At 44.7% G+C, this 26,900-nt stretch overlaps 1 protein-coding gene across 1 annotated transcript; it reads left to right on the plus strand.

The window, feature by feature from the left end:
• The first annotated feature begins 151 nt into the window (after positions 1–151).
• Positions 152–26,900, plus strand: RDH10 (retinol dehydrogenase 10). Its single transcript, XM_081116356.1, has 6 exons — positions 152–675; positions 2,262–2,497; positions 21,776–21,874; positions 23,033–23,178; positions 24,626–24,757; positions 24,845–26,900. Exons 1-6 carry the CDS (start codon positions 387–389, stop codon positions 24,966–24,968), a joined length of 1,026 nt encoding a protein of 341 aa, XP_080972482.1. The 5' UTR covers positions 152–386; the 3' UTR covers positions 24,969–26,900.

The raw sequence follows: 26,900 nt of genomic DNA on the forward strand, positions 1-26,900 counted from the left end.
GCGGCGGTCAGCCGGCCCGAGCCGTCTGTGCCGCGCGCCCCTCCCCCGGGCTGAGAGGGAGCCGCGGCGCCGGCGGCTTGGCCATGAGAGCGGCGCGCGCCGCCTGAGTCGCGGCTGTCACCGCCGCTGCAGCGGGACCGGCCGGCCGGGCGGGCGACCGCCGGCAGGAGGCGCCGAGCCCGGCAGCCGCCGCCGCGGGCACAGTCCGGGGCCACCGCGCCGAACCCAGGCGGGAGCGGCCCCGCGCACTCCAGCCCCGCGGGCACCTCGGGGGCGGGCACGGGGCGCAGCCTTCTCGTCCCGGCCGCTCTGACAAACGCCCCGGGGCCGGCGCGGGGTGGGCGCGGACGCGGGCGCTGGGCTCGTGGGGGCCCCCGGGCGTCGCGATGAACATCGTGGTGGAGTTCTTCGTGGTCACTTTCAAAGTGCTCTGGGCGTTCGTGCTGGCCGCGGCGCGCTGGCTGGTGCGGCCCAAGGAGAAGAGCGTGGCGGGCCAGGTGTGCCTCATCACCGGCGCCGGCAGCGGCCTGGGCCGCCTCTTCGCGCTCGAGTTCGCCCGGCGCCGGGCGCTGCTGGTGCTCTGGGACATCAACACCCAGAGCAACGAGGAGACCGCGGGCCTGGTGCGCCACATCTACCGCGACCTGGAGGCGGCGGACGCCGCGGCGCTGCAAGGTAACCGACCTGCGCCCCGGCATTGTTGAGTCAGGCCCCGCCCGCCCGCGCCCACCTGGGAGGACCCCAGAACCCCGCGTCGCGGTCGGTCCTGCGCGCGTGGAAGGGACCCCCGACACACACACACACACCCCGACACGGACTGCTCCCCCGCGTGGAGGAGCGTGCCCGCCTGTTTTGGAGGGGGGAAGTGTGCCAAGCCCTTGTGTTAGCAGAGGTCCGATCGGTGTGGGCACGACTGTGGGGTTTCCTGAGCCCCCTGAGCACAGGCAAGGCAGAGGGACCTTGTTTCCTCAGGTGTGAGTCCTAAAGAAATGCCCTTGCGGTGGTCAGCTTGTCTGGGAAGTTGTTCTCAGAGCCGCCAGATGCACGTATGTGTGTAAACGTGGTCTGAGGCTCCTGGGCTAGGGCAGCACTGATTTCACTGTAACTTTAATCGCGAGGAAATAATTACATTGTGTCGCCAGAGATAAGTAAGTACTTTAGTTACATACTTAGCCTGATTGAAAGGCGCGTTGCCTCTTAAGACAAAGTGCTTGAAGGATTTAAGCCTTTTTGTAAATTTATTTCATGTTTTCGGGAACTTCAGGAAGTCTGCGTGTGTTTTTTTGGTATATTTATCAACTGACCTGAACCTGAAACTTTAAAAAAGAAAAAAATGGTGACCATAACCAACCATAAGTATTGGCCCAGGAAATTTGGCAATCACTCTTGCTTTTTGACAAAATTTTTCGTTTCCAGGGAAAACATTGAACTATACAGAGAAGAGTAACTTGGGCACCACCCCTCCCCCATATTGATCATTTGTCATCAAAATTATTGGCACCTACCATCTAGGTCAGAAAATCAAAGGTTGAAAACTTTACATTTTCAGCAGTGGTTTGAAGGGCAGCAAATAAGATTGTTGTGCTCCCTGCCAAAACCTCAGAGAGAAAGGTGTTCACTTTCCAGGGAAGAGAGTTCGGTTTTTAAACTGAATTCTTGTGTGATAAAATGGCATATTTACCTGTGAACTTGATTTATGTACTGTGTCAGTTAGAACACACCAGTGTGACCTCCACTTCTCATGAGAAACTCTACGTGCATTTCTTGGCTTTGGATGAATGCAGATTATTGATTACAGTTTTGATTTGTGAGCCTTGAGATGAGTCTCCATTTTGAGGGTGCTCATACTGAAGAGTAAAAGCCGCTCCCAGCCAGTGTTCCCCCAAAAGAGGAATGTGCAGTGTGTGTGTTTGGGAGGAGGGGTGTTACTCTCTGGGCTGAGATCAGTTCTTCCCAGGTGTCTTTAGCCCCAGGAAGCCGATCCCATGAGGTCTGACTTGTATTGGGCTTGTCACAGTTACACGATTTTCCCCTAAGCAGACTTCTCCAGCAGATTGCTCTAATTCCCCAAGACTTTTAGGGGAGGAAGGCAGCTGTAAGCTCAGTCATTGGCAAGCCTCACGGTGTTAGAAATTTGAAGCTCACTGTAGTATTTTTGTTTTGTGTGATCTTTGTCCTACTGATGGCCACGTGACTCACGTTTTGCAACCTCCCCCCTTCTCTTTTCCGTATTTTCCCCTCGCCTGGACTCCTGAGGACAGCTGGGAATGGTGAGGAAGAAATCCTGCCCCACTGTAACCTGCAGGTTTTTACCTACACCTGTGATGTGGGAAAGAGGGAGAATGTCTACCTGACGGCCGAAAGAGTCCGCAAGGAGGTTGGCGAGGTCTCGGTCCTGGTCAACAATGCCGGTGTGGTCTCCGGGCATCACCTCCTGGAATGTCCCGATGAGCTCATTGAGAGAACCATGATGGTCAACTGCCACGCACACTTCTGGGTAAATATAAACATCCTTATTTTCATTTCTGGGCCCTCCTCAATGGGAAGCTTGGGAAGGAGAGAAACTTCAGTACCAGCCTGAAAGCCACCTGCACTCTCACCACAAAGCTTCCTTCTAACTCACTATTCCCCGTGGTGAATTACATCTTACACCAGTTACCATTAAATAGCTGTTCGCTTCCCCACCGCCCCCCCCCTCCCCAAATTCAGTATTTCTTGAGAGGGTAGAGGACTGAACATTTTGAACTAGTTTGAAAGACTGCCATAAAAATAACAAGAGGAAGCATAAAATCCTGGGTTTGTTTATTTTACTTTCTGTTGAGTTTGTAAAACATCGGTTGTTCTTATGAATTCCTAAAGTCAGAGTTTAGGCTTCCAAATTACTGCTCAGCCACATTTTGGGAAGTGCCAGAGGTTCTGAGATCAGCATTTGTGGTCCACTGGGAGCGGTCAGGCCACCCTGGTAGGCACTTCACATCCGTGGCCCATCACAGGGTCTGTGGCATTGTCCTGTTGGAATACATCTCAGCTTAGAGGATGCCTCTCTCAGGAGAACAGAAGTCACCGTGATAGGACCACAGAGTCCCTGTGTAGGGGCAGGAGGAGTGTGAGGTCTGGTGGACCAGGGACATATACCCTAGCAGCTTCTGGGTGATGGTTAGAACATCAGAGCTTCTGCAGCACGTAAGGATGCGAGGGAGGGCTTTCTACTGCTCTGGGGACGAAACTAACCCAGTTTTTCAGCTGAACTGATTAAGTAATGGTAGATGTGAAACCCTCCCGTATCACTGTACACGGTCGACCCACTTTCTGCTTTTCCTCCTTCGTAGTATTTCCCCTTTTCTTTGTAGACAGGTGGGATCCAGTAAAGAAAAGGTGAGAGAGGGTGGGGTGTGTTTGTGTGTGTGTGTTGCATAGCCAGTTTAGCCTTCTAATCAAACCCAACAAAGAACTGTTTCTCCTAAATAGGTCACATTAAATCTCATTAATTTTTTAGCAACTGCTTAAAAACTTAATATGGCTTTGGAAGTACTTATTCAAATGTTGCTCCTTTAACATGAAACCATTTCTCTGATCCTGGAAGAAGCTTATGTTTTATTTTGAAACATGAACTTTATTCATTTCTAAACCTCTAGAAATGAACATATAAATGACGTGAGTTAACTCATATCATGTTTTAAAGGAGGAAGGAGATTACCAAATACAGTTTGGGGGAATTCAGATGTGCTTGTGTGCACGTAGGTGTGTGAGCGTGTGTGTTGTGTGCAGTGGGGATGGGGAGTGGATAAAAGTCCTCGCTGCCTTGGGGTCCACAGGAACAGGCAGCAGATGACGCAGGGGTGGGTCAGATAAGTTAAGGCCAGTACAACTGAACAAAGTGGGCAGTGCAGCTTATCCAGAATCTCGTGTGTTTATAATTCTGAGTAAAGCAATCGCCACTTGCCATAAATGACGTTCAGAAATTGCAGGTGGACTGTAGTTTTCATATTTGAAGAATGGTAAGGGTGAAGCTGCCATAGAAACTTGAGTTGATTTCCATCAGCTATCCGTCCTTCAGCAGACTCTCAGCCCTTGGTAGGCTAGTTATAAACCACAGGCTCCAGGACTGGTTTTTTCCGATAACCTCTGACTGAAATGATTCTCGGTTTCTGAACTGTAAACGTTTACCTACACAAAATACTCTGAAGTTTAACCACCTTGCCTACTTACTCTGTGTGATTATTTTGCTGAATTGTAAAATTTCAAATGAAACCAGATTTTTCAAGAAATCCCATATGATCTTCAGTTCAATACTTACAAGAGGAAAGCAGTTCCTTTTCTCTAAACATCCTATGAAGTGAGAGCTAATTTAGAGTGTGTTAAGCACAGAAAATCCATAGCTTCAGCTTTGAAAATGCACACCCATTAATGTACTGTACCCTAAACATTGGGCTACTTTCTTATCTAAGGAGAAAATTCATTCAAATCTCCAATAGCAAAATTATTGTGGAGCTGAAGCCATACAGCAAGAAGGAACAGGTCACCTTCCCAGAGGCCTTTTGAGATGTTGCTTAACTACACAATTTAGGGAGTTCTTGGAAGCCTTGACAGTATGACGTCACTTCATATTAAAATATGGGAGGCTCCTGAATTCTCCAGCTGTTTTTCCCCCAAGCATCTAAACTTAAGAATTTATTTTCAACATTGAGTCAGAAAATTCATTTTCAAGTTGGAATTTTTAACTTCTTGCCGAGACTTAGAAACCTTTTAAGAAGTTGAGATCTAGCAACTAAAATGTAAAAGAAGAGTTACTGTAATTTTACAGTGATTTTTTTGGGGGGGTTGGGTTCAGGGTGTTATGTGGCCTAATAGCCACCTGAATTCAGCTTTCCTTCCAGTAGCCCTGTGGCAGGAAAGTGTTCCTGGTAACTGTTCAGAGATGTCCAGTGTTGGCATGTGCTGTTCCCCTTCCAGAAAAAATAACCAATGTGTCTTCTTACTGTATCCGGCTGGGGAAAAGAAGTTGCCCCAACCGTTTTAAGAAGTAGATCAGCTGAGCAAAGATTTGTTCACTCATTTGAACAGATTGTCTTGAGCCAGACTTTTAAGTAGCAGTTGTTGTCGGTTTTCATAAAATGATCAATAGTATGCAGTTCTGACCAGAGTTAAAGTCATATGCAGTTCAATAGAAAACCACGTGGGTGTCATGTGAGCCTCCACCAAAAAGCTGTGGATGCTGCTACTTACAAGCCATTCCTTAGACTGTTCCCCCTGCCTGGAAGGGCCTCCTCCCCTACTCCATCCACCTTCGAAGTTCTAGCTCAAGTTCTTATTATAACCTTCCCTCCCCACTCCAGCCCTTTTCTGGCATTTTTGCATATTAGAGCTGCAAGGGTCCTTAGCGATCACCTTATCCAACCTCCTGTTTTCTGATGAAGCTACAGTCAGATGACTTGTGGAAGCCTTTTCTCTTCTTGCCGCGGATCTCTTGCAGCCTTGTCATGCCTGTCCTTTGGTGCCTGGTATGTGTTCTTTGGTGTAACTTTTTAAACCTTGTGCTCTGAAACCCCTAAGTAGATGACAGGCTGTCTGAAGGCAGTGTATTATATGCATCTATTTGATTTCCCTGGCCTGGCACAGAACTCTACTCCTCAGTCACTCAATAAATGTTTGATAATAAAGGGGAGGCTTCTGCTTAAATATTTAGAAGATCACCTATTCAGAGAGTGCTCACATGGGCCTGTCTTCTGCAGTTTCCAAAGGTAAGATTATGCTGGACTAATTCAAGCTGGGTAAGATTGATGGGATTTCAAAGTGGGGCTGGCTCACATTCGTTATTGTTTGTATCTCCTTTTGTTTTCCTACACAATTTTTCCATTCCCCCTGCCCTACCTGTATGCTCATTTTTACTCGAGTGTATTGAGTCTGCTCAGTGGTGCGAGGCTAGTGACTTGAGAAGGCTGGTGTGGATATACCAATTTGAATCAAGCTCAAGTTGACTGTCTGGCAGCCATTCCTATTTCCCAATAATCAGCCCTCAGGGAGAGGACTCCTACTCTAACTCCTTCCTTGCTGCTTACTATTTGCACACGTGTTGGTGGTTTTTGCCATACTTGGCACAGCCCTCCAGTCTGCTGAGATACTTAATCCTCCAGTACCCTTCCTTCAACAGCTCTCCCAGGAACCTCTTCTTGGTCACCAGTCAAGAAGTGATAGATTTGGGGCAGGTTCTAGTCAGTATAATCTGTTGTGCACCATTCACGGTGAGCACAAGACCATGGAGAATGTATACAATACAATGCACTGTGTTTGCCACAGTCATAGAAACCGTCTTAGGTTCTCTGTACTTTGGGGAGAAGCAAAAGCTTAGGAACTGCAAACCCATCTTTTCCCCAAAACATTAACATGGCTTCACTTATTTTTTCAGAGTAGAATCTTAGCTAAAAGATAGTTTATCTGTACATCCTTCTTGACCAAAGAGCTGCATCTGGCCTTTCTACGTGAGCAGCACATTGATCCCTGATTAACCAAAAGGGGGAAGCAAAAGCATTTAACTGCAGGCCTTTTATGTTCTGGAGAAATTTTGCATCGCAAAGGACTCAATCTGTCAAATAGCTAGTCGGTAATTTACTTCTATTGATATGGTAGTCAGACAAGATAATTGGTAGTTAATTAATAGACCACTTAACTTAAAAGGTTTCACAGTTTTAAAATACTAATTACTGAATTAGGCATTTATCTATATCCAAATGTCTAAAGTCTATTTAGTTAAAATCCATCCAGGAAAAGTAAAAGCCCACCAGGAGATCTGAGTAATGTAGCACTTAAAGACATTAGTACCTAATATCTCATGAATGGTCCCTAATCATTAATGTTCAAGTTTTTTGTGATTTACTAGTTTTTAATCTCAAATATTGTAATCCTCTGTTCTCTGGTTAGAGAAATGTAGTTTTGTTCAAGACCTCTTAGATTTAGGATTTTTGTAAAAATTATTTCTGAAGTATTCATATAAAACGAAATAGCCAATGCTCCCTCCTCCAAACCATAATATTAAGAATTGTTAGACTATATATTTTATGGAGCATTGTTTTCCTGCCTTGAGATAACTCCTAAAAACGTGCAATTCAAGGCCTCTTTTAAAGTCTGTACTACAACTAACTGCCTTCTGTTATTAAATAAACATATGCATAAAAATCAAATGTTTGAGCTTTAGAGATAAAGACTTTTTATGTCTTGAACTGAACTATAAATTTACATGGGCTGAGCATACTTCGTCTTATTAATTCTTGTGGTCACAGTTAAAACCAGAATAAAACCTCCCTTTCGACAGCAACTACTTGGGTACCTGGGACTGTACCTAACAAAATCATTCCATACCCTTCTTTCCTAACACAAAATAAGATTACGTGCTCATTGAACTTTGTCTATATTTGATATATTACATGCTGGGCCTACATCTTTTGCTCCCAGAAATCCGCATCTATGACATGCTAAAACGTCACTTTACATAACTGGTGTGATCAGGGAACCATCCTATAAAAAATGTTCCCAGCATCTTTGATATTTGTTCTCATCTGTGTCTGGTTATCTCGACTGTTTAGAAGATATTACCAAGTAACCAGTGTCAGGAAAAACAGCAGTACTCCCCTAGTCGCCAAAACCAATGTGTAGCTTGGTCTTTCTGCAGGTGACCCCGTTGACCATGTCTTTGAAACTCCGTGCTTTAGCTTCCGTGATAAGCCCCGTTTCTCCTGCTTTTCTTCCTGCCTCCTCTTAGCCTCCCTGCCTCCGAAATGCCTGCTCAGACCTCTCCCCGCTGTGCACTCCTAACTGGGTAATCTATTTATTCAGCGGCTTCAACTGTGATTTCTGTGGCAGTTCCCAAGTTCACACAACTGTCTTGTCTGTTCCACATACTCCCTAACATCAGCAAGTCTCAAAATTGAGCCAGCTCCTTTTTGCCCTTTGAATTCCCAGGCGTGGCCAGTATCAGGCTTGGAGACAGCAGCAGTATCTTTAATTGCTGGTGCTGCACACATGCATGGGTCACCCAATCCTGACTGCTCTGCTGCTTCCATGTGCTTTGATCCTTCCTTTCCAAGCCTGCCTTCACCTGTGTGCTTCCATCACCTCTTGCCTGGACTCTGGAAAGAGTCTCCCAACGACTTTCCCTGTTCCCAGCCGTTGCTCTCCAACCCAGGCTTTTCTAAGCAGACTGGAATTTGCGATATGCCTGCTTAAAGGTTATGCTGACTGGAAACTACCCCAAACCCTTGCGTGATGATTTTGTTCACACCATGAAGTCCAGTTTCGTTAGCACCGCAGCTTACACCTCCCCAAGCCGATTTCCACCTGCCTTCAAGCTCATCACTTCTACATCCCCTGGTTTGCCCTAACAAGGCAGGTCCAAAGGGGCTGGACACTTCACTGTGCCCTGAAAGAGCCCTGGCCACTCAGTTGTTGTGCCATTTGAGTCCTGTCTTACTGGGAGACAAAGTTAAATAGTTCAGACAAATGTATCGCTACTCCTGGGAAAGAAAAACACAATCAAAGTATTCTCATGTTGACTAACTAGTATCTTTATATATTAAAGGGCAGTCCTTGTAGAGTCACCTCCAATTCCTGGTTCAGGGAATGGCCCTTTTGTTGGATTATGTGCTGTTTATCTCATTCCTGCAAGCAAAGGTAGTGTTTGTTCTTTCTCCCTGGTTATTTCTACATCCAGGGTTTTAGCCATAACTTTTCCCAAAAGACTGAATGGTCATTGCCCGGCGGAGTCCTTACACACTCATTGCAGGGTTGGGTCCCCGGGGCCTGGAGAAGAGTGACAAACCCAATGGTTAAATGCTTAACTGCCCACATTCTCTCAGTTTATTCTCCCTTTAAATTCGTTTTTACCTTAATCACTCTTCAGATTGTCAAGTGAATTGACTTTAGTAACTTGATTATATCTCTTAAGATGTGGTGATCAAAAAATTCCTTTCAAGCAGTCTTAATACCTCACTTGGGTGTTAGAATGTATTTTTAAAGTAGAAAGCCCCTTTTTATTTAAGTCTGTCTTGAGTTAAGGCATATTAATAGCAGATTCATCTAAAATTTCTGTCTTTCGGAAACTGCAATTAAGCCTGTTTCAATTATGATAAATAGCCTGTGTGGATAGATGTGTAGATGGTCTTGTGTGTTTGCTTGGTTTGGAATGCTCAGTGAGTGGTAAACGCAGAAGGCTCTTGACTAGGGTGCAGTTATACCCCTAGATTTGGGAGAGCCCTTTCCAGCCTGTGGTAAGCCCTCCATACCCAGGATGTTTGGGGACCCCCAAATTGTGCTATGCTGAAATTCCACTAGGGGGCGTACTGGCTGGGGGGATTGTATCTTATTTCCTTCTACATGCAACCAGTAATTTTCCCAAGACAAAGGGCCTTTTGTAGCTAATCTTTGAAGTTCTTTGACGAACTCTGATAGTCCTTAAGAAATGGGAAACTATTCCCTGCCTCCACTGAATGGGTTAAAGCCAATGTTTTGAGCCTGTAACTCCAGGGATCAGATAAAAATGTGTTAAATCTCTGTTGGTTTAAACTGTGATTTCTTATCTCAGAAGTTACTATCATAGTTAGCTATTCAAAAAACAAACCCCTCTTATAGTTTCCATTAACTGACCTAAAAACTCCTAGGCTCAGACCCCTTATAATCATAACTGAAAAATAACTCAGAGACTGGAATCTTTTAATTCTTTGTGAATATATTTAGGCAGTTAAAGCATACGGCTGGTCCCGTAGTAGGGCAGTGTGAGAGACCCTCCCTGTGTTGTGACCTGTACACTTAAGATACCACTGTAGAGAGAGAGGTTGTCAGAGCATGGCCTTAGGATTTCATCACATCCACCCTGACGCACTCCGGGTTTACAAGGCTTGAGCCATCTCAGCCCTGGAGGGGATGCATTCAACAGCAGGAATGCTAACACTGTGGCCCATTCCTGAATTTGTTTTTCTTTTGTACTTTATTTGTCAATTCCCTTAAAACTCAAGTTCACACCTATCAGAGACCATTTTCCTAAATGCTCTGCGAGTAAAATTAAAGTGAACCAAGGGGGGAAAAAATGGAATATCCTCTCATAATGATCATAAAAGTTTCAACACTTCAGCAAGTGCTGCTAGAACATTTAACAAGTAAGGGCAATTACTGCAGCAACTTTGAGTGCTGTCAAATTAGCCCAACTGACAAGCCACTTACAGTGACTTCACGTTTGGAGACAAAACACACGACTTGGTCTGTGAGACTCTCAGAGATCACACAAAGCTGCGGCGGCACCGGTGTTAACATTTCAACACTGGCGATTTTTGGTTTGGTGAAACCACAGTGTTTCTTATTTGCTGCTTGCATAAAATTTGAATTTCTTGCTTTTCCTTCAAATAGCCTAGTACTGGATTTTTTAAATATTAACATGGTTCAGCTTCTTAGTGTTATTCTAAACAATGGGGCTCAAAGTAACACTTCCCAAATCAGTGTAACTGGGAAAATATTTGTGGTGTAACTTGTGTAAGCACATGAGTATTTTGAGGACATGTGAAACTTAAAATTCAAAGCCTGAATTTTCCCACCTGCAAATTGTAATTAACATACTGCCCCCTACTGATTTCACAAGAACTTTTTATTTATTTATTTTTTACTTATTTTTTTAAAATATACCTTTATTGATTTCAGAGAGAGGAAGGGAGAGGGAGAGAGAGAGTTGAAACATCAATGATAAGAGAGTCATTGATGGGCTGCCTCCTGCACACCCCCGACTGGGGTTGGAGCCCACAGCCCGGGCATGTGCCCTGACCCGGAATCAAACCGCGATCTCCTGGATCCTAGGTCGATGCTCAGCTGCTGAGCCATGCCTTGCCCAGCTCACAAAGACTTTAAAACAAGGTAGTTCTGCAATCTCTTGGGAAAGAGGAAACAGCAGATATAAAAGTAGTTCTGTTCTAACTTGTTAGTATTTTTATATTCACTGGACACTTCCCATCCAGCATTGTAATTTACATTTTAAAACAGCTGTTTTCTGGCCCTAGTAAAACAGGACTAAAGAAAAGGATTAGAGAGGGGTGTCATGGGAAAGTGGGTGTTGCCCAGGACCATGTAGGACTCTGGAAGAAAGGGTGTCTGAACAATCACTCAGCAATGAGTTTTTGAGGCTGCTGCTAGTGGCCAGGACAGGTTTCTGCCAGAAGTGTGGTCTGGCGCTGCAGGGAGGCCAGGAGGCCTTGGAGCCATACATAGTAGGAACCAGGAATTGCAGGAACTTGAAAAAACAATGTAACAAAAAATAGATAGCACTTATAACCAAAATAGCCTATAAATATATGCTTAATGAGCCTTGTGTGCACTTACTGTACTTTTATATAGCACTTAAATTTTACAAAGCCCTTTCATGCACATTCTTCTGAATTAAGTAGAGCTTATCCCCGTTTTTATGGTTGAGGAAACAAACTGAGACAGGTTATGGGACTTGCCTAAGGTCACCCCAGGGGAAGGAAGAGGCAAGGGCCCAGGCCCTCGTCCTCGTAGGGCTTTAGTTGGGAGCCTCTACAAAGTACAGGGAGTCCTCACTAATGCCAGTAGGGTTGTGACTTTTTAAGCAAAACGACATATAATGAAACCAACTTCGCCACAGGCTAATTGATAGAAATAAGAGCTAAGTTCCTGGGGCATCTCATCAATGTTGACGAGTGAACATTGAATGAATCAGCGTTATTCCAGGACCTGCTGTACTTCCCTGGGCTATATGTTCAAAGCACCTGGATTTGCCTGTGAGTCACTTAGCTTTTGTCCTGTGGTATAAAGTAAGACTCCACCTTCAAATGTGGATTTTTTTATTTTATTTTTTACTAGCATGGTTGGTTTAGCAATGGCTAATTAACTCTAGCTTAATATCCCCAGAAAGATTGCTCCATAAATTAGACAAGCATGCAAAAATTTAGACTAACGAATGAATACCACACTAGAATTTTATTACCAAAGCCCAGTTCATGTGTTTTTCTGTAATTTTCATTAAGAGTAGTACAGTGCATTCTTGCTCACCCATCTTCCTTCCTCCTCTTGCTCGTGTGCTTGTCAACACTGACAAACTGGACGCAAAAAGTACTGAATCAAAAGGCTCTTCTCCTGCAAGGACCGGCTGAACCAAGTCCTATAAATGCGTGGTGCCAAAATGTCAGTAACAGCGTGGTTTTAGTGCAGTTTTATTTTTAAGCTTCTTATCTCCAGAAAAATGTAAAACCTTTATTCTGTTACATAATAATCTTATGGGATCAGAATTCTAGATAATTCCGTAGGCTTTGCCTTTGAAAATGCTAATCACCATTTTCCAGAATTGTGCCATTTTGACCCACCGATGGTGTCCAAACGTACTGCCCAAGCATCTGATTGTTAAAGGGTCATTTTTTCCTAGGTAGGGTTTTCTCCCAGGCTTGCCAAAGCATGAAAGCTTCGGAAAGGTAAATGTGAAAAATGAAAAAGAGAAATGCTGAGGCCAAAAGGGTCTGAATTTCCTGTCTGGAAAGCTGAGCCTTCAAAGCCTCTGGATGAGGGGAGTGATTTTGAAGCCTTCTCAGTCTCGTTTTGGGAGCTTGTTTTGATGTGGGCAGAGACGTCTGGGTCTGTTCAGGTTCAAGGTTTGTCCAAGATCAAGGCTCCGGCAGACTCGGTGTCTGGCGAGGGCCCGCTTCCTGGTTTGTAGACAGCTGGTCTTTGCTGAATGTGTTCTCACGTGGTGGAGGGGACAGGGAGCTCTCGTGTCTCTTTTGTCAGGGCACTAATCCCATTCATGAGGGCTCCACCCTCATGACCTAATCACCTCCCAAAAGCCCCACCTCCTGATACCAACACCTTGAGGATTAGGTTTCAACATGAATTTTGAGAGTGACACAAACATTCACAGACTGCTAACTACTAAAGATGGACCCAGGGCAAACATGCATACAGTCGTCTGTAAACTCCCAGGGTTGTCGACCCAGAGCTCTGGGGCTCTTGACTTTGACTTGAACCGACGTTCATCTGATATGTGTTGTTGGAAGAAGGGTGTGGGGAGTGGAGAATGGTCCTTCCCAACCCCTAAGATCCTGGTTCAAAGAGCACGAGTGGGATAGAGAGAAATTAGTCTTCCTATTTTGCTGCATTTCTAGGAGAAATTGCTCTGAAGCCATGTGAGGTGTGGCATAGACAGATTCCCTGGCTCACTCTAGAACTCAATGCTTAGCCCATGGTCCACAGCAACAGCATCACCCAGATGGCCACAGGTTAGAAAATCAGACTCTGGGCCCCCTCCCATACCTACTAGGTCAGAATCTGGGTTTGATTCAGGTCCCAGGTGATCTGTACACATCAGAGTTTGAGGAGGAGGAACTGTTCATGAATACTTATTTTCCTTCCCACGCTCTCACTGTTCTCCTTCCCCCTGCCTATTTTTCCCCCTGAGCTAATCAGCCCTTTAGGAATCTTGTGGACTGGGAAGATGGCAGACCATGCACTCTGGGGTCCACCCTAGTTGAGGTTTAATTCTTTGATTTGGCCTCTAGTCCAGTGTCTAAAAGGAAGAGTTCAGGTGCTTTCTTGTCTCTGTTCCCCTTGGTCTCTGTGCCAAGGATGGAGTTTCCAAAGCCAGAAGCATCATGGCACAGAGTCAAGGCTGTGCACTGAGGAGCTCCATTCTCCCACCCAGGACCAAATGCTGCCTGGAAATAAGTTACAGGAGGGAAGGAACCTTGCCTGCTGTGCCCTCCCCTCCTCTACTCCCAGCCCCTGACATGTTGCCGGCACTACTGTCCTTCAAAGATATTTCTTAATTGGGTAGTGGATTGGTGGTCTGAAGGTATTGACACATAAACTAAAAGGGATGGGCTTTTGAGCCCAATTTTAAGTTGTGATTTTTTGTAAGCCCAGAATGTCTTCCAAACCTGGAAAAATGTCCTTAACAGTGTGAGAATTAGAGCTTAGAATAAATCACCGCTGGACGATATGGGGCTTAATTTGTAATGTCTGTATTCCTCCTAGAGTGGGTCGCACTGGGGCTGTTTCCCTCTTGGGCATTTGGCCACATCTAAAGACATTTTTGCTTGTCAGCCCTGGTGGCATAGTTACTAGCATCTAATGGGTAGAGGCCAGGGATGCTGCTAAACGTTCTGCGAAGCAGAGGACAGCTCCTCCCAGGACAGAAGTACCCAGCCTGGGACTGAGATCCTCTGCTAGAAACACTGGTTCTCAGACTCGGCTCCATGTTGGAGTCACCCGGGAAATGTCGTCTCTCGATGCCTGAGTCCCTCCTGGTATAAATAGTCTGGGATGCAGCCCGACCTCAGAAGTTAGGCCTCCTTCTTGTGATCCCGTGTGTATCAAAGTTTGAGAACCACTGACTTATAGAAAAGGTGATTTTCTGCAATCCTTAAATTTACTTAACATGTCCAGTGTGATACAGGTGCTTGATAGAGCGTCATACATAGTAAGTTCTAAGTTGTGATAGTGCATGCTTGAGAATAAGTTTTCAGGAGTAACCTTTTGATTATATTTATTTCATTTAGGTTAAGATTTTAATTTTTTTTTTAAAGACTCCACAGTAAGCAAAGTAGAAAGCAAAGAAGAATATGAACTATTTATACATATGAAACACAAGGAATGCTGGAAGGTGATCATGGGGACATTTCGGGGCTGGGCTGTTGGAGGGTGGGGTGGGAGGGTCCTGCCACTCAGCCCGCCTGAGCGGTGGCCGGCCGGCTGCACGTGATCATGCCTCACGGAAGTGGCTACAGTCACCCAAGCAGAACAGAGCCTCTGCCCTTTGGAAGATTTGTCTTTATTACAATTTCTGAGATGTGATTGGAGCTTGGGACAAAGCAAAGGGATTAATGACAACCTGTTGTTCAGCCGACAATTTGGCCGCAATTTTGTGGGTTATTTTCATTATTCTATAAAGAGTTATTAAATAGGGGGAGGGCCCTGAGCTTGAGGGAGATCCTGGAACAATCCTTTGATCATCTAGGACTCAGCCAGGGGGAGGGTCAGGGAAAACAGCCTTTCAGAAACAGTGCTCAGCATTCATGGTTTCTTTTAACGCACCGAGCTTCCACGGGCTGAAGTAAAGTGCAGAAAAGCAATGATTGTTTCTCAGAGAATTTGTAATTTTTTTTTACTATAGAAGAGGCATGAATTTGATTGAGATAATTTTAAGGCACAGGCACGACCACATATTCAAGTTTGATGAATAGGTATTTTTACTGCGCACCAGATGCTGGCACTAATGGAGCAGTACCTTGCTGAGTCATTTATGAGACTCCTATGCAAGTTAGACCACAGTGTTACAACTTGTATTTTGAAAGCGTGGTAGGAATCGAAGAAAGAATTATTGGGTATAAGTCATCATATCATTTTTGAGCAAAGAAACTTGGCGATCTCCTTTTCATCTCACAAATGAGTTAAGTCGGGAGAGGTCAAGTGACAAGGAAGGCTAAGTGACTGGCAGTGGGGAACATGTGGTGTCTGGACTCCAAAGGCCAGTTTGAGTTTTAAGTCACCTCCTTTCTGGCATTTCTGCATCACACACTCTAAAATTAGGGAGATGTTGATGTCTGACTCTGCTCCTCAGGGTAGGTTCATTGCATGCCTCAACAGTGGGAAGGGAGTTAATGAAGCACTTATTTTTGCTGAATAACTCTTGGTGTCATCATCTAGGTGTGCGTTTGAAAGGCCTCGCTCTTTTATTGGCTTCTTGGTTGCAGGGCAGCTGTAGGAGTGGGCCTGTGTGTGTGTGAAGAATTAACTGCCGATGCCTACAAACGTGAGCTAATCCTGCAGCCTCAGGGCAGTCATAAAGAGGACAGTAGATGGTACAAGTCGACGGTTACGACATCTTGAGTCTCCTCTTGTAGCGAAAGACAGAACGTTTTGTGTCGATCTGAGATTCTGATGAACATTTTGTTAAGACTGAGAGAGCAGTTCCAGGCTTCAGTATCTTGGGGCTCTATTGCACAATTTGTCCCTTTATGTCTACAAACACACCCAAATAGGAAAGGGAAAAAAGCCGGGATCCAGTTACATGAATTTCAGAATGTGTGCTGTCAACCGCATCCAAAATACTTCAAGTCATTATGTTAGAGCAAACATAGATCCGGGTTTTACTTCCTAATTGAAGACAACTTTGTAATGAAAATTTTCAAGTAGCATTTTCTGTGTCAGAGTGAAATGTCTAAGTTTGGTGGTCAGTGTATCCATTAAGCAGATACCTATAAGTCTACAGCATGAAGAGCATTTATTTAGCCGTGTGTTTCTTTCCCAGGTTAGGTGGGAGGTATGTCACCATTTCTTAGTCTCTGAACACACTAGCGATTTATCCTATTAACCTTTGTAACACTAGTTCACTCTATTTTCAGCGCCTTCAATAGTTTGTGCTTTTGAATCATAGTTTTCCAGAAGCGGGGACTGAGTTTTCAGAGAAGATGTCATTTGAGCCTTGTAAATAGCAGTGTGGTCCCTTGTGATCCTGACAGAGATCAGTTACTCTGGTAGCAACATAAACAGGAGAAGCAAGACCCCAGGGAACACTGTTGAACCACTGGAGGGGTGGGCACCCCACGGATGTCCAGGTAGATGTTCTTTGTTCAGCGGAGTCTTGATTGTATTATTTTTAACTGTACATATTGCTGTTATTTGGAGATTCTGAAAACCCTTCAACGTACCTCAGTAAACTACTATAAAGTGCTGATGATGCTACTCTTCCATCATAATACAATTTATGGGTCTCGTTAGAAAGTCTGCTCTGTTTCTTGGACATTCAAATGAGAGATAAACACTACAAAATGATTCTTGTAAAATACGCCTCATCTTGAATTGACCACAGGACAGTTGTAAAAATGCACAAATGCACAAAAATACAGTATGATGCTTTTTCCTGCTGTGAGAAACTCACTCACTTTCCCCTTCATGCCCATTAACTTGGACTGGCTCACAAATCCAGAGAACACATTCTGGGCGTCTCACCTGTACCTTTAACAAGTCATCATTCTGGAAGTTTCAACGCAGACTTTGCTGGGTTCCACATTTCTTCACGTGCTCTTTTATTTAACTTTGGGCTGATTGGTCCTGACAGTGCAGCCGCAGGCTCCGTGCCGCAGTCTGTCATTAGGGGCACCCGGGATGATCTGGACGGTTGGAACTGTTGGAGGTTAATTTGGCGTAAACCTAACATTCAAAGGTTTCTTGAGATGGGACATGTCGTGTCTATGTCCAGTCACACTTCTGTTCAAGAAGTTCTTGTTTGTATTATAAATATGACCCCTACCGTTATCTTTCAAAGCGCCTGGTGCTTTGAAGAGGACCCCTGAGGAGCCGTGGGGATACTGGACTTGTTAAGTAGGTTCCATAGGAATGTCAGTGTCCATACGAATGTCCCTTTTCCTTCTGTTTTCCTTTGAGTCACATAGCAACCCTGTCAGCTGGTGGCAGACCAAGGTATTGGAGTCTTGTGATGAAAGTTAGTCACAGGGAATCAAGGTTGTATCTCCATACTTTTTAGCCAGGGGCTGTTCCTAAGAGTTTTCTCTTTTGCAGATAAGATAATCCCTAGTCCATTCTGACTGTAAATTGTCTCACTGAGCAGACCAGTTACTGTACATTGGTTACTGACCTTGAGCCCCCCGAGATCCAGAGGCAACCCTATTTTCCTGATGAGAAGCTGGGTGTCCTCCTCTGTGTCTTAGACATTTGAGTAAGAGGACATAGTGATAGAGTATAATTCTCTGACTTAGGGTAAGTGTCTAGCCAACCTTGGCAACCACCATTGGCACCAACCAACTCTGCTTCTTTAGAGGTCCCTTTACCGGGTGCTAGTTCCCAGTCCCGGGAATCCGTCCTTACAGTGGAGAAAACACAGCAGTCCCGGTGCTGGGTGAGCTGTCTGAGCTGCCCGGCCAGGTTCACTGACGGCGGCACAGCCGTGAGTTTCTGCTTAAGCCAGTTGGGTTGCGCTTCGGATTTGTCCTTTCTGTTCTGCTAATGACTCTCTGAGACAAAGTGAGAGATCGCGAACCTTAGCTTGAACTGACTGGTGTCATGGCAACTAGCACTTCACCTTTCGCTGGTCCCCATCTCAAACATGCTACAGTATTTGCGCACATTAATAATTCATTGCGAAGTGCCAGATTTCTGTGTGCTGTCAGACGGTGTCAGGGACGGAACACGCTGTGCTATCTCAGATGTCATCTACCAGGCTGTTGAGGGCAAGAGTCATTAGAAAAGAAAACTAGTTGGGGGCTTGGGGAAATTCCTGAAAGTGGGGTGCATTCTAACCACTGATTTATAGCATTTTTCTTGTAAAGTCAGGGATAGACTCCGTGCTGATCAAAGTTTATTTGGTAATGTGCTCCAGACATAAGGCAGGAGTTTGGTTGTGGGAACAACGCACCAGCAGTAATTGCTCACCTCCATTCAGGCAGCAAAGAAAATGATTAGCAGCCCTGGTGCTCAGTCGCATGGATCAGGCTCCAGCTTGAGCCCTGCAAACTCAGGGTTAAAAGGAAACCTGACTGGTCCCTACGTGAACGCTCCCCTCCCAGGCTGGCCTTGGCCCGGTGCACAGTAGGAGCTGAGTGGCTGACACCAGCTCTGGAAGACAGGCAGTCTGGTTCCGAGGCCATGTGGCTTTGGGTGCTTCCTTCACCTCCCCCTTCTCTCAGCACCTTGTTTTCCCCACATGGCTTGTAGTTGTCCTAGTAATTTTAGTTTTAGATCTATAGTTGGTAAGCCTTTCTAAATAAAGAATATAGGCCTTTGTCTTGGAGCGAGAAATAAAATAACACACTGGATTTCATTCATACAGAGGCTGGATCTGTCCCTGATTAGGCAAGAAGTCACATACTTTAAACAGAACATTGATCAGACACTATTTTTTTTAAACCAACCCCCACCCCCCAAAAGAAAGTTTCAGATTAAACAAACCTATGTCACTTTACTGGCTACTTAAAGTGAAGCATATTTCCCTGAAAAATGTTTACAACCACAATTAATTTGAAAAAAATTGTCATTTAGCCATGTTTGGATTCTTTTGTTTTTCTTTTTCCCTTTTCCCTTTAAATCCAAAACCAGCAGCTTCAGTGTCCCTCCAGACAACAGTACTTTGCAGAGGGATCAGGGGGAAGAAGCCCAAGTGACTTTTTTTTTAGAGTATGCAGCCACGAGACCCTGCTTTTCTAAAGTGTAAAGTAGAACTGCTTTCCATTGGATGCTCTGATTTAACCCAGTAAGTTCTGCACAGGGACAGGAAGGGACCCACTGTCCTCCCATCACTGGCCAGATCACAACAGAACCTGCGTGTAGTAGACCGTCAAGAAACGCTTGTTGAGTAAGTTGATTCCACCAGACTAATCTCAGGAGAGGGGACGTTCGTCAGTTTCAGAGACTTGCAACAAGTGAAACTTTAAAAACCGTTAGGAATTTGTTAATCTTCTATCACCTACTTTATATGGTGCTGGGACCTGGATTAGTCATTTAACACCTGCAGGCAATGGTGTGGCCCATGAACATGGGGAAGTCGTTAGCGCCAACCCACTTGGTGTCTGCGCTTCCACTCAGGGCCATCCACCAGCCAGAGTTAGAGGGGACACGGGCCACGTGGTGGTCACAGTCGGCGTTCGGATGTGTCAGGTCACCAAGTAGCATATTCTCAGGGGTATTTTACACTGTAATTTCTTAGGATTTAACATCGAGTTCTTATACTTATGAACTTGAAAATAGGGCCCTTTATACTAAATCTATCCCATCTTACAAGACTAAGCAAACAATTAATACTTAACAATGATTTCTGGATAACATGAAGAATAAATTTTATACTTTTTAGCTAATCTGGAGACAATCATAACCAGATGCTTAAAACAACACTCATAAGCTTGCTTGTATAAGGATAGGTTTTCTAGTTTAGATTGGAATATGTAACCTCTTTGTGATGCTACTTTATTGTAAGTCTGTGATATAATGGCCATACATCAGCTATAGAGCCTAAAGGTAGACCTATAATGACCTAAAGTACCACAGCTTGCCTTTTTTGGCTATCCAGCACACCAAAGTCATAATTGCTGTCGTAATTGCCCTAACCATTCCTGCTTACCACCACGAAGAAATCAGGTCAAGCTGAAATGTGTACCTGCCATAAACCTGTCACAGCGTAGATTTCTCCCTTCATAGTTGAGAGAACCTGTATCTTCCCGCTTAGTCTGGGGCAGCCAAATTAAAACAAAGTCAAAATACCACAAAACATATGTTACAGTGAATGGTACCAACTGTATGTCTTAAAGAAATATGGGCAAAGTCAGGTGACTAGAATAATATTAGGTAAAGGCTTAACCCCCTGACTACTTTTGATAGCGAAGTATTGGGAACTCCAGTGACACGAGCACTCGGAAATCATAGGGGCTGCGAAAATCTGTGATGGATCTTATACTCGGAAGTACATAGGCAGGATCGGGGGTAGATGTTCAGAGAAGAGGTCACGGGTGAAACCTGGCAGGTGAGGTAAGCACGACATAGGTGGCAACAGCGAGGAGGCCGACAAATGGGGTCCGAGTTGGGGGGCAAGGGCTGTCACATGCTGGTCCAGAGCCAGACTAGGGAAGACCTTAGGACATGTTATCAAGATTCATCCAGCAATTGCATGTGTCATGGTTTGGAACATGGGAAAACTTCACAGTTGATGGAATGACTGTTTTTTATCTTGTACATGCAAACGTTATCATAACAAATTAGATATTTATGCAAAAATTCAGTGATCACTTAGCCAGGAAATCCTCTGAGAAGGGAATGCAGCTCTTCTTAAAGTCCATTGTGTAGCGTTTGGGTTTTTTAACTTCATAAATCATGGGAAGCTGTGTTGGCAATGGGCTATAACTCAACAGTAGACAGATTGCTCTTTGCTGCTTTCTTTTAAGAAGCAGGTTATAAAACTGTTGGGAGCCTGGTAGAGTAGTTCATAGATCATCTTAAGCAATTTGAAGTAATTTTTTAAAAAATACAGCCCTGCATCTTGAAGGCAATAGAACTAGAGGGAGAGGAGAATTTAGTGAGTAAGAAATCAGCGCCGCCCGAGTCCACTCTCCTGGAATTTGTGCCACGTGCTCTGCTGCACTGAGGGGCCAGTCACCTGCCTCCATGGGAAAGTCGCTGCCCAGCACACCCCATAGTGCAGTGCGGTCACTGAGAAGTTCTTGTCAGTGCAGAGTTAGCATTACTACACGGTTTTCATTAAAATGATTCTGTACTTTTACCCAGTTTTTTAACATATGAAAATATTTGACCTCCTGTTAGTACACTTTGGCAATAAAGCTTTACGTGCTGGAGGACAATGCTGGGACATCCCTTCATTCATGGGTTTATCGCTGTTTAGATGTATCTGTTAGGTAAACATTGATACAAGGCATCTGTGGGGAGGCTGGGGGCCCTTCTCAGACCATGAGAGAGCTGCTCTTAAGTGTCACAAGCTAAAAAGATTTCTGACCTAGGAGTCGTTTAGATTAGCAGATAACTATCACTTGAAAGGTGATAGAGAGCCTTATACTGATGGCTTTCTTTTCATCTGGACATTGTCCCCAAAGGGTCTTGTGTTACAGTCTTGTTGGTCATGGCTTGTAATAGGCCTTCCACGCCAATGACACGGTGCGAAGTTAACCAGATTCTGAAAGATCTTCTATTTTTGGTAAATGTAAAACTTTGTGATGTTGGTTTGGGTTTTAGATGACACTCCTCGAGTTCTGAAGCCTGCATCTCACTTTTCTTTCAGACCACAAAGGCTTTTCTTCCTACGATGCTGGAGATTAATCATGGTCATATCGTGACAGTTGCAAGTTCCTTGGGATTGTTCAGTACCGCTGGAGTCGAGGTTTGTCAGATGTAAAGCTGTTCTTTCATTCAGTTGCTCTGTGTCGTGACGAATACCCCCAAATCCTAAGAAGAGTACCTGCTGCCTGGACGTTCCTGAAAGCCTCTACCTAGGTGTCCCAGGGCCCTCAGGTGTCACCGGACAGCAGCAGGAAGAGAAGGCGCCGGGCCCGTCCTCAGTGTGCCCCGTGCCCACTAGCAGTTTTGCTTGATGATGGTGGGAGGCACCAGGTCAAGAATGAAGCCGTGGAGGGCAGTGGCAGTGTCATGGGGAGCAGATAAATGAGGCCAAAGGTTGACCTTCTGTTTTGGTCAACTTGCCCAAAGTGAGCGATCTTGTATCAGCTCGTCAGATGAGATGGTTCTGGCAGATGTGAGGGGTCCTGCATTGTCAGTTTGTGAAACTGGCCTTAATCAAACCCTGCTCCTCACCATGTTCAAATTATAAAGCGTGTGCACGTATATTACAATGTGCTGCTGTCCTGTGGGTGCCTATAGTGTCAGCGTTGGAAGCATCGCCCCATGCAAATACGCAAAGGACACAGAATAGATGGCTTCTCCATTCTACCTTCCCGTTCCTAAACGTAAAGTTGGGTAGCGAGAACTTTCTTTTTATACCATGTTTCCTTAGGTTAAGTTCTAGTTTAAGTTCACAAGGTGTAGTTATCATTTTCATTTGTACTTCACCCTAAAAAGAAAATCAGATCATAACAACTTATAACCTAAGCTAGGCTCACTCGCCTCTGTTCTCCAAGCATTAACTTAAACGAACTGTTTCTCAGTTTTCTTTGCTGAACAAGAGACCATTTGTAAATTTTCCAGACACTTCAAAGTAAACCTCTCTCCATTTTTAACTCCAGCTCACTGGCTTTCATAGCGTCCTTTGTGGTAACTCCCCCCTAGTAACATGATACCTCATTGATGTGGCGAAAAGTGTTCATGTGTTTTTGCTGTTGCTTTGAAAATATTATTTCTGCACTGAACCACATCAGATATCTGTCTTTTAAAATGCTTTCCTTTGCTTTGCTAAGTCACCTGTAACCTTTTGTAGCAAACGTGTAACCAGAGTAATAGACCGGAGGGAAGCTTGGGATTGGGGTTGGTCTGGGATCTGTGCGTGTCCTTAGCTCTGTGGCCCTCCTCTCTCCCTCTAACCCAGGATTACTGTGCCAGTAAATTTGGAGTCGTGGGCTTCCACGAGTCCCTGAGCCACGAGTTGAAGGCTGCTGAGAAGGATGGAATTAAAACAACGCTGGTTTGCCCATACCTGGTTGACACTGGCATGTTCAGAGGCTGCCGGATCAGGTCTGTGAGAACCCATCTTATTGCTGATAAAAAGCTGTTTTAAAAATCATCTTTCCATACCGGGAGAATATGTGAAATTGGGATCCTCAAACATAGCCTTCACTTGGACTCTCATTTGACAGTTAACGTGAAGTTTTCACTGGTCAGAGGCTTGTAAAGTTGATGTGAGCGAGATTAGCAGGCGAGGGTCTGGTGCCACGCTGGGGTCACTTTGCAGAAGTCAGGCTAAAAGCATCGGACGGAGCATGGCTTCTCCACACCCTCAAGCAGAGACTAGGACCCCAGAGTCCCGTGCGAGGCCACCTCTTTAGGAGGTGTTTTATTTCTTTCATGCCAGTGTTGGAATGTCACTGTTACGGAGGAGTTCACTCCAGACTGGGGAGCTTCCTTTCTGCAGAGAGTATGTAGCCAGATTGAGAAGAAACGACTCAGTTTACTAGAAATGAAGTAAAATACCCGCCCACCTTGAAAGGAGGCATATGGGAATGTAAATGTCAAGTCAGGTCTGCCTGGAGCTAAGCAGGTAAACACCCCTGGGAATCGCTAAGAGGGTGCTTGAGAAGACACCTTGCTCGGAGGCCTTTGCTTGGGTGCATTTGAAAGGCGGCGGAAGATAACCAGTGAGTTCCTGTCGGTCACATCCTGAACCTGACCAGCAGTGAAGTGGCGGAAGATGACGTGAGCCCTTGCAGTCTCAGGCTGACCCCACCTTTCCCGTGTGTGTGCGCGTGTGCACGCATGTGCACGCATGTGCATACACACACATGTGGTTTTCCCTTATGTTAGGAGTCAGTTGCTCAGGGTCTGAGGAGCTCTGTTTCCTGTCTAGAATCAGGGCAGGTGTCCAGAGCTGTGGTGGGACAGGGAAAAGTGAGTGGAGTAAATTATATCATTAGGCTATTTCAACATGTAACTTTTTGAACTCAGCTGAAGGTAGGTAGATGTCTCAGTGTGCGTCACGTCGGAGCGCCCTGGAGAAAATACCTTGGCTTTCCCTGGCTGGCACCCGGGAAGGGACAGAGCTGCCTTACTTCACTCAGAAAGGCTCTGCCAGTGTTTGCACGCCGTCATTTGAGCTACACTGAACACCAAAAGTTTGGCATCTTGTTTGGGTTTAGTGTTTGTTATGCTGAGCACCCTCTCCTTTTTATGTTGAAAGGAAAGGAAATAGAAAAGTAATTCGAAATACATCTTCAGGCATTTTTAAAACTTGACTCACTTTCCAGTAAGCAGACTGGTTTTGCCTTTTTTAAAAAACTTGTTTTCCAGACTGTTGCCCATTCATAGTAGGAAACTTTAAAAAATACAAGAAAACACCATGAAGTAAACAAAGCGGACCCAAAATCTTGTCACTCAGATAACATAACTGTTAATGTTGTGATGTGTATGCTCAGTCTTCCCTGTTGTGTGTTCGTTCTTCATTGCATTTTAATTACATGACTTTCAGGAAGGAGATCGAGCCTTTCTTGCCCCCTCTGAAGCCAGACTACTGTGTGCAGCAGGCCATGAGGGCCATCCTCACCGACCAGCCCATGATCTGCACCCCGCGCCTCATGTACATCGTGACTTTCATGAAGAGGTAACTTTGAGGGGCCCCTCCCGGGTGCGGTCCTTCCCTGACTTGATTCACGCCTCCCGTGCTCACAGCTGTGGCTTTTCCTTTCAGCATCCTTCCATTTGAAGCAGTCGTGTGCATGTATCGGTTCCTAGGGGCGGACAAGTGTATGTACCCCTTTATTGCTCAAAGAAAACAAGCCACAAACAATAATGAAGCGAAAAGCGGCATCTGAGAACCGTGTTCATGTGCGATACCATTTCTCTCGGACGGCGACCAGGATGCTCCGGGTCATCCACTTCAGCATTACTGACATTCTCCGGATTCTAAATTCGTGTGGACTTTTTTTTTATTAATCAACTTTTTAAAGAAATAAATAAAATGTAAATTAACCAACTAGAGTACTTGGAAAACACGATCAGCAAAAGTGAGGTCGAGTTGTTGCCAGCGAGATCCTATTAGGCAGAACCCTAAAACCAGTCAGTTCTTTCAGACAAGCACTGTGTGACATCTCCAGGCTACCGTTATTTTTTTTAATGAGCAGAAAGTCTAGAGATGATAACTACAGTGTGTTTCATGTGTGTGATTTTTCTCAATTCCCATAGAGTTCATTAATTCTCGTCATTAAACTCTAGCCAGTTGACACCCTTGCAACTCCAAGGACCGATAGTGCTGTTTTCTCACGTTTCCTAGGTTTCGGTTCTGCAAAGCCTGTGCGGCCCTCTCGTGGTATTTGTGTAGCTCTTTTGAAAAGGAATTCTGAAACCTCCATCAATTTGAATTAAGTGATGTTTGATTGTTACTGTAGGATGATCAGGTCTCTTTCTTAAAGTCACAACGACTAAAGTGTTAGCCAAATTTTTAAACTTTATCTCTGAAACCTTTCCTCAAGTATCTATCACTCTGGGGACCCAGTTATCCAAAAAAGATCATGCATTTCCTACCTGTGAACTCTGCTGCAAACAGAAAGTGCCCTTTCCTCAGGACATTGCTGTGTTTCACTTCTCTGGGTGGACATTTATCTAGAATACATAGTAGCTCAGCAAAGAAAGCATTTCTAAAAATGGGAACTTCTAAATTTTAAAAAATCCCCATTTTTGTGCCAACTATGATTAGTGAGGGGGGAAATCTTATACTCTGGAGTACATATGGAAGGGTGTAAAGATTCTTTTGAAAGTTTTATTCACCTTGTACAACAGCAAATGACATTTTTACAGTATTTTTTTGTAAAGCAAACTATTTTGTGCCTTGAATTTGGTAAATGTGTATTAGTGAAACGTTGTAAAAGTGAACTTCTACCTCTGTATCTAAATGTATACCATCCACTTGTAAATGACTAAACTATTATGTGATTGCTTTTTTTTTAGAATGTCTTGTTTAAATAGCGACCAATTGTTGAAGGCTATTAAAATAAGCCATCTTTTACTAATTAATTGGGAAGTTTTATAAAGGACTGATTAAATTTAAAGAATTAACTTACATACAACTGTGTGTGTGATTTATTAGCTATTAGCAGTGTCATAGGGAAATCATCGTGTCTGTTTTTCTCTGCCAATCATGCCTTAAAGAAAATAGTGTTCGGGGACAGACATGAACAGCTTAGGGTGCCATCCACTCAAATTTCCACTGTTACCATTTGCCGAGATTAGGTCCTTTATCGGGCTTGTTTATACTAAAAATGGGACAATAGAAAGAAACCCAGTACCTGTGAGTCTGACTTCAGCATCGAGCAAATCTGCACCGTCACACACAGGGGAGCCCTGGCTCGGGCTCCTGTCCAGTCACTGGTGCTGGGCTTCATGTTATGTTGGAAGTTCTCTTTACCAGCGATAACCAAGCCCGAGGCCATTAAAACAACTGAGGCACCAGCTGCCTCTTCATTTTCCATTTTGAGTTTAAAGAAGTACTTGAAAGTAGTCTTTTAACAGCGTGGGCGGAGACGTGTCAGAGGTGACTCAGGTCTGCCTGAGTCAGCCGAGCACGCGCCAGCCACCCTGGAGAAATCCATTCTACTTAAGCGACCCATTTCTCCCTCTCAGGGCTAAGGGAACTTCCCTACATTTAATTTCATTCTCCTGTGTTGTAATGTAAACCTATTGCTATCTTTGTTTGTTGCTGCCCTTGTAAGGTTCTCCATCTCTGAGTTCAATAAACCTAATTCATTTAA

Source organism: Miniopterus schreibersii, assembly GCF_964146895.1.
Source record: "Miniopterus schreibersii genome assembly, chromosome: 17".
In the NCBI taxonomy this organism is placed as follows: Eukaryota; Metazoa; Chordata; class Mammalia; order Chiroptera; family Miniopteridae; genus Miniopterus; species Miniopterus schreibersii.

What these genes read in the sequence shown, in the direction of transcription:
- RDH10 (XM_081116356.1), top strand. Translation starts at nt 387, where the DNA reads ATGAACATCGTGGTGGAGTTCTTCGTGGTCACTTTCAAAGTGCTCTGG. An exon ending in GGACGCCGCGGCGCTGCAAG is followed by an intron (nt 676 to 2,261) that starts GTAACCGACCTG and finishes TCCTGAGGACAG; the next exon opens with CTGGGAATGGTGAGGAAGAA. An exon ending in TCAGTACCGCTGGAGTCGAG is followed by an intron (nt 21,875 to 23,032) that starts GTTTGTCAGATG and finishes CCTCTAACCCAG; the next exon opens with GATTACTGTGCCAGTAAATT.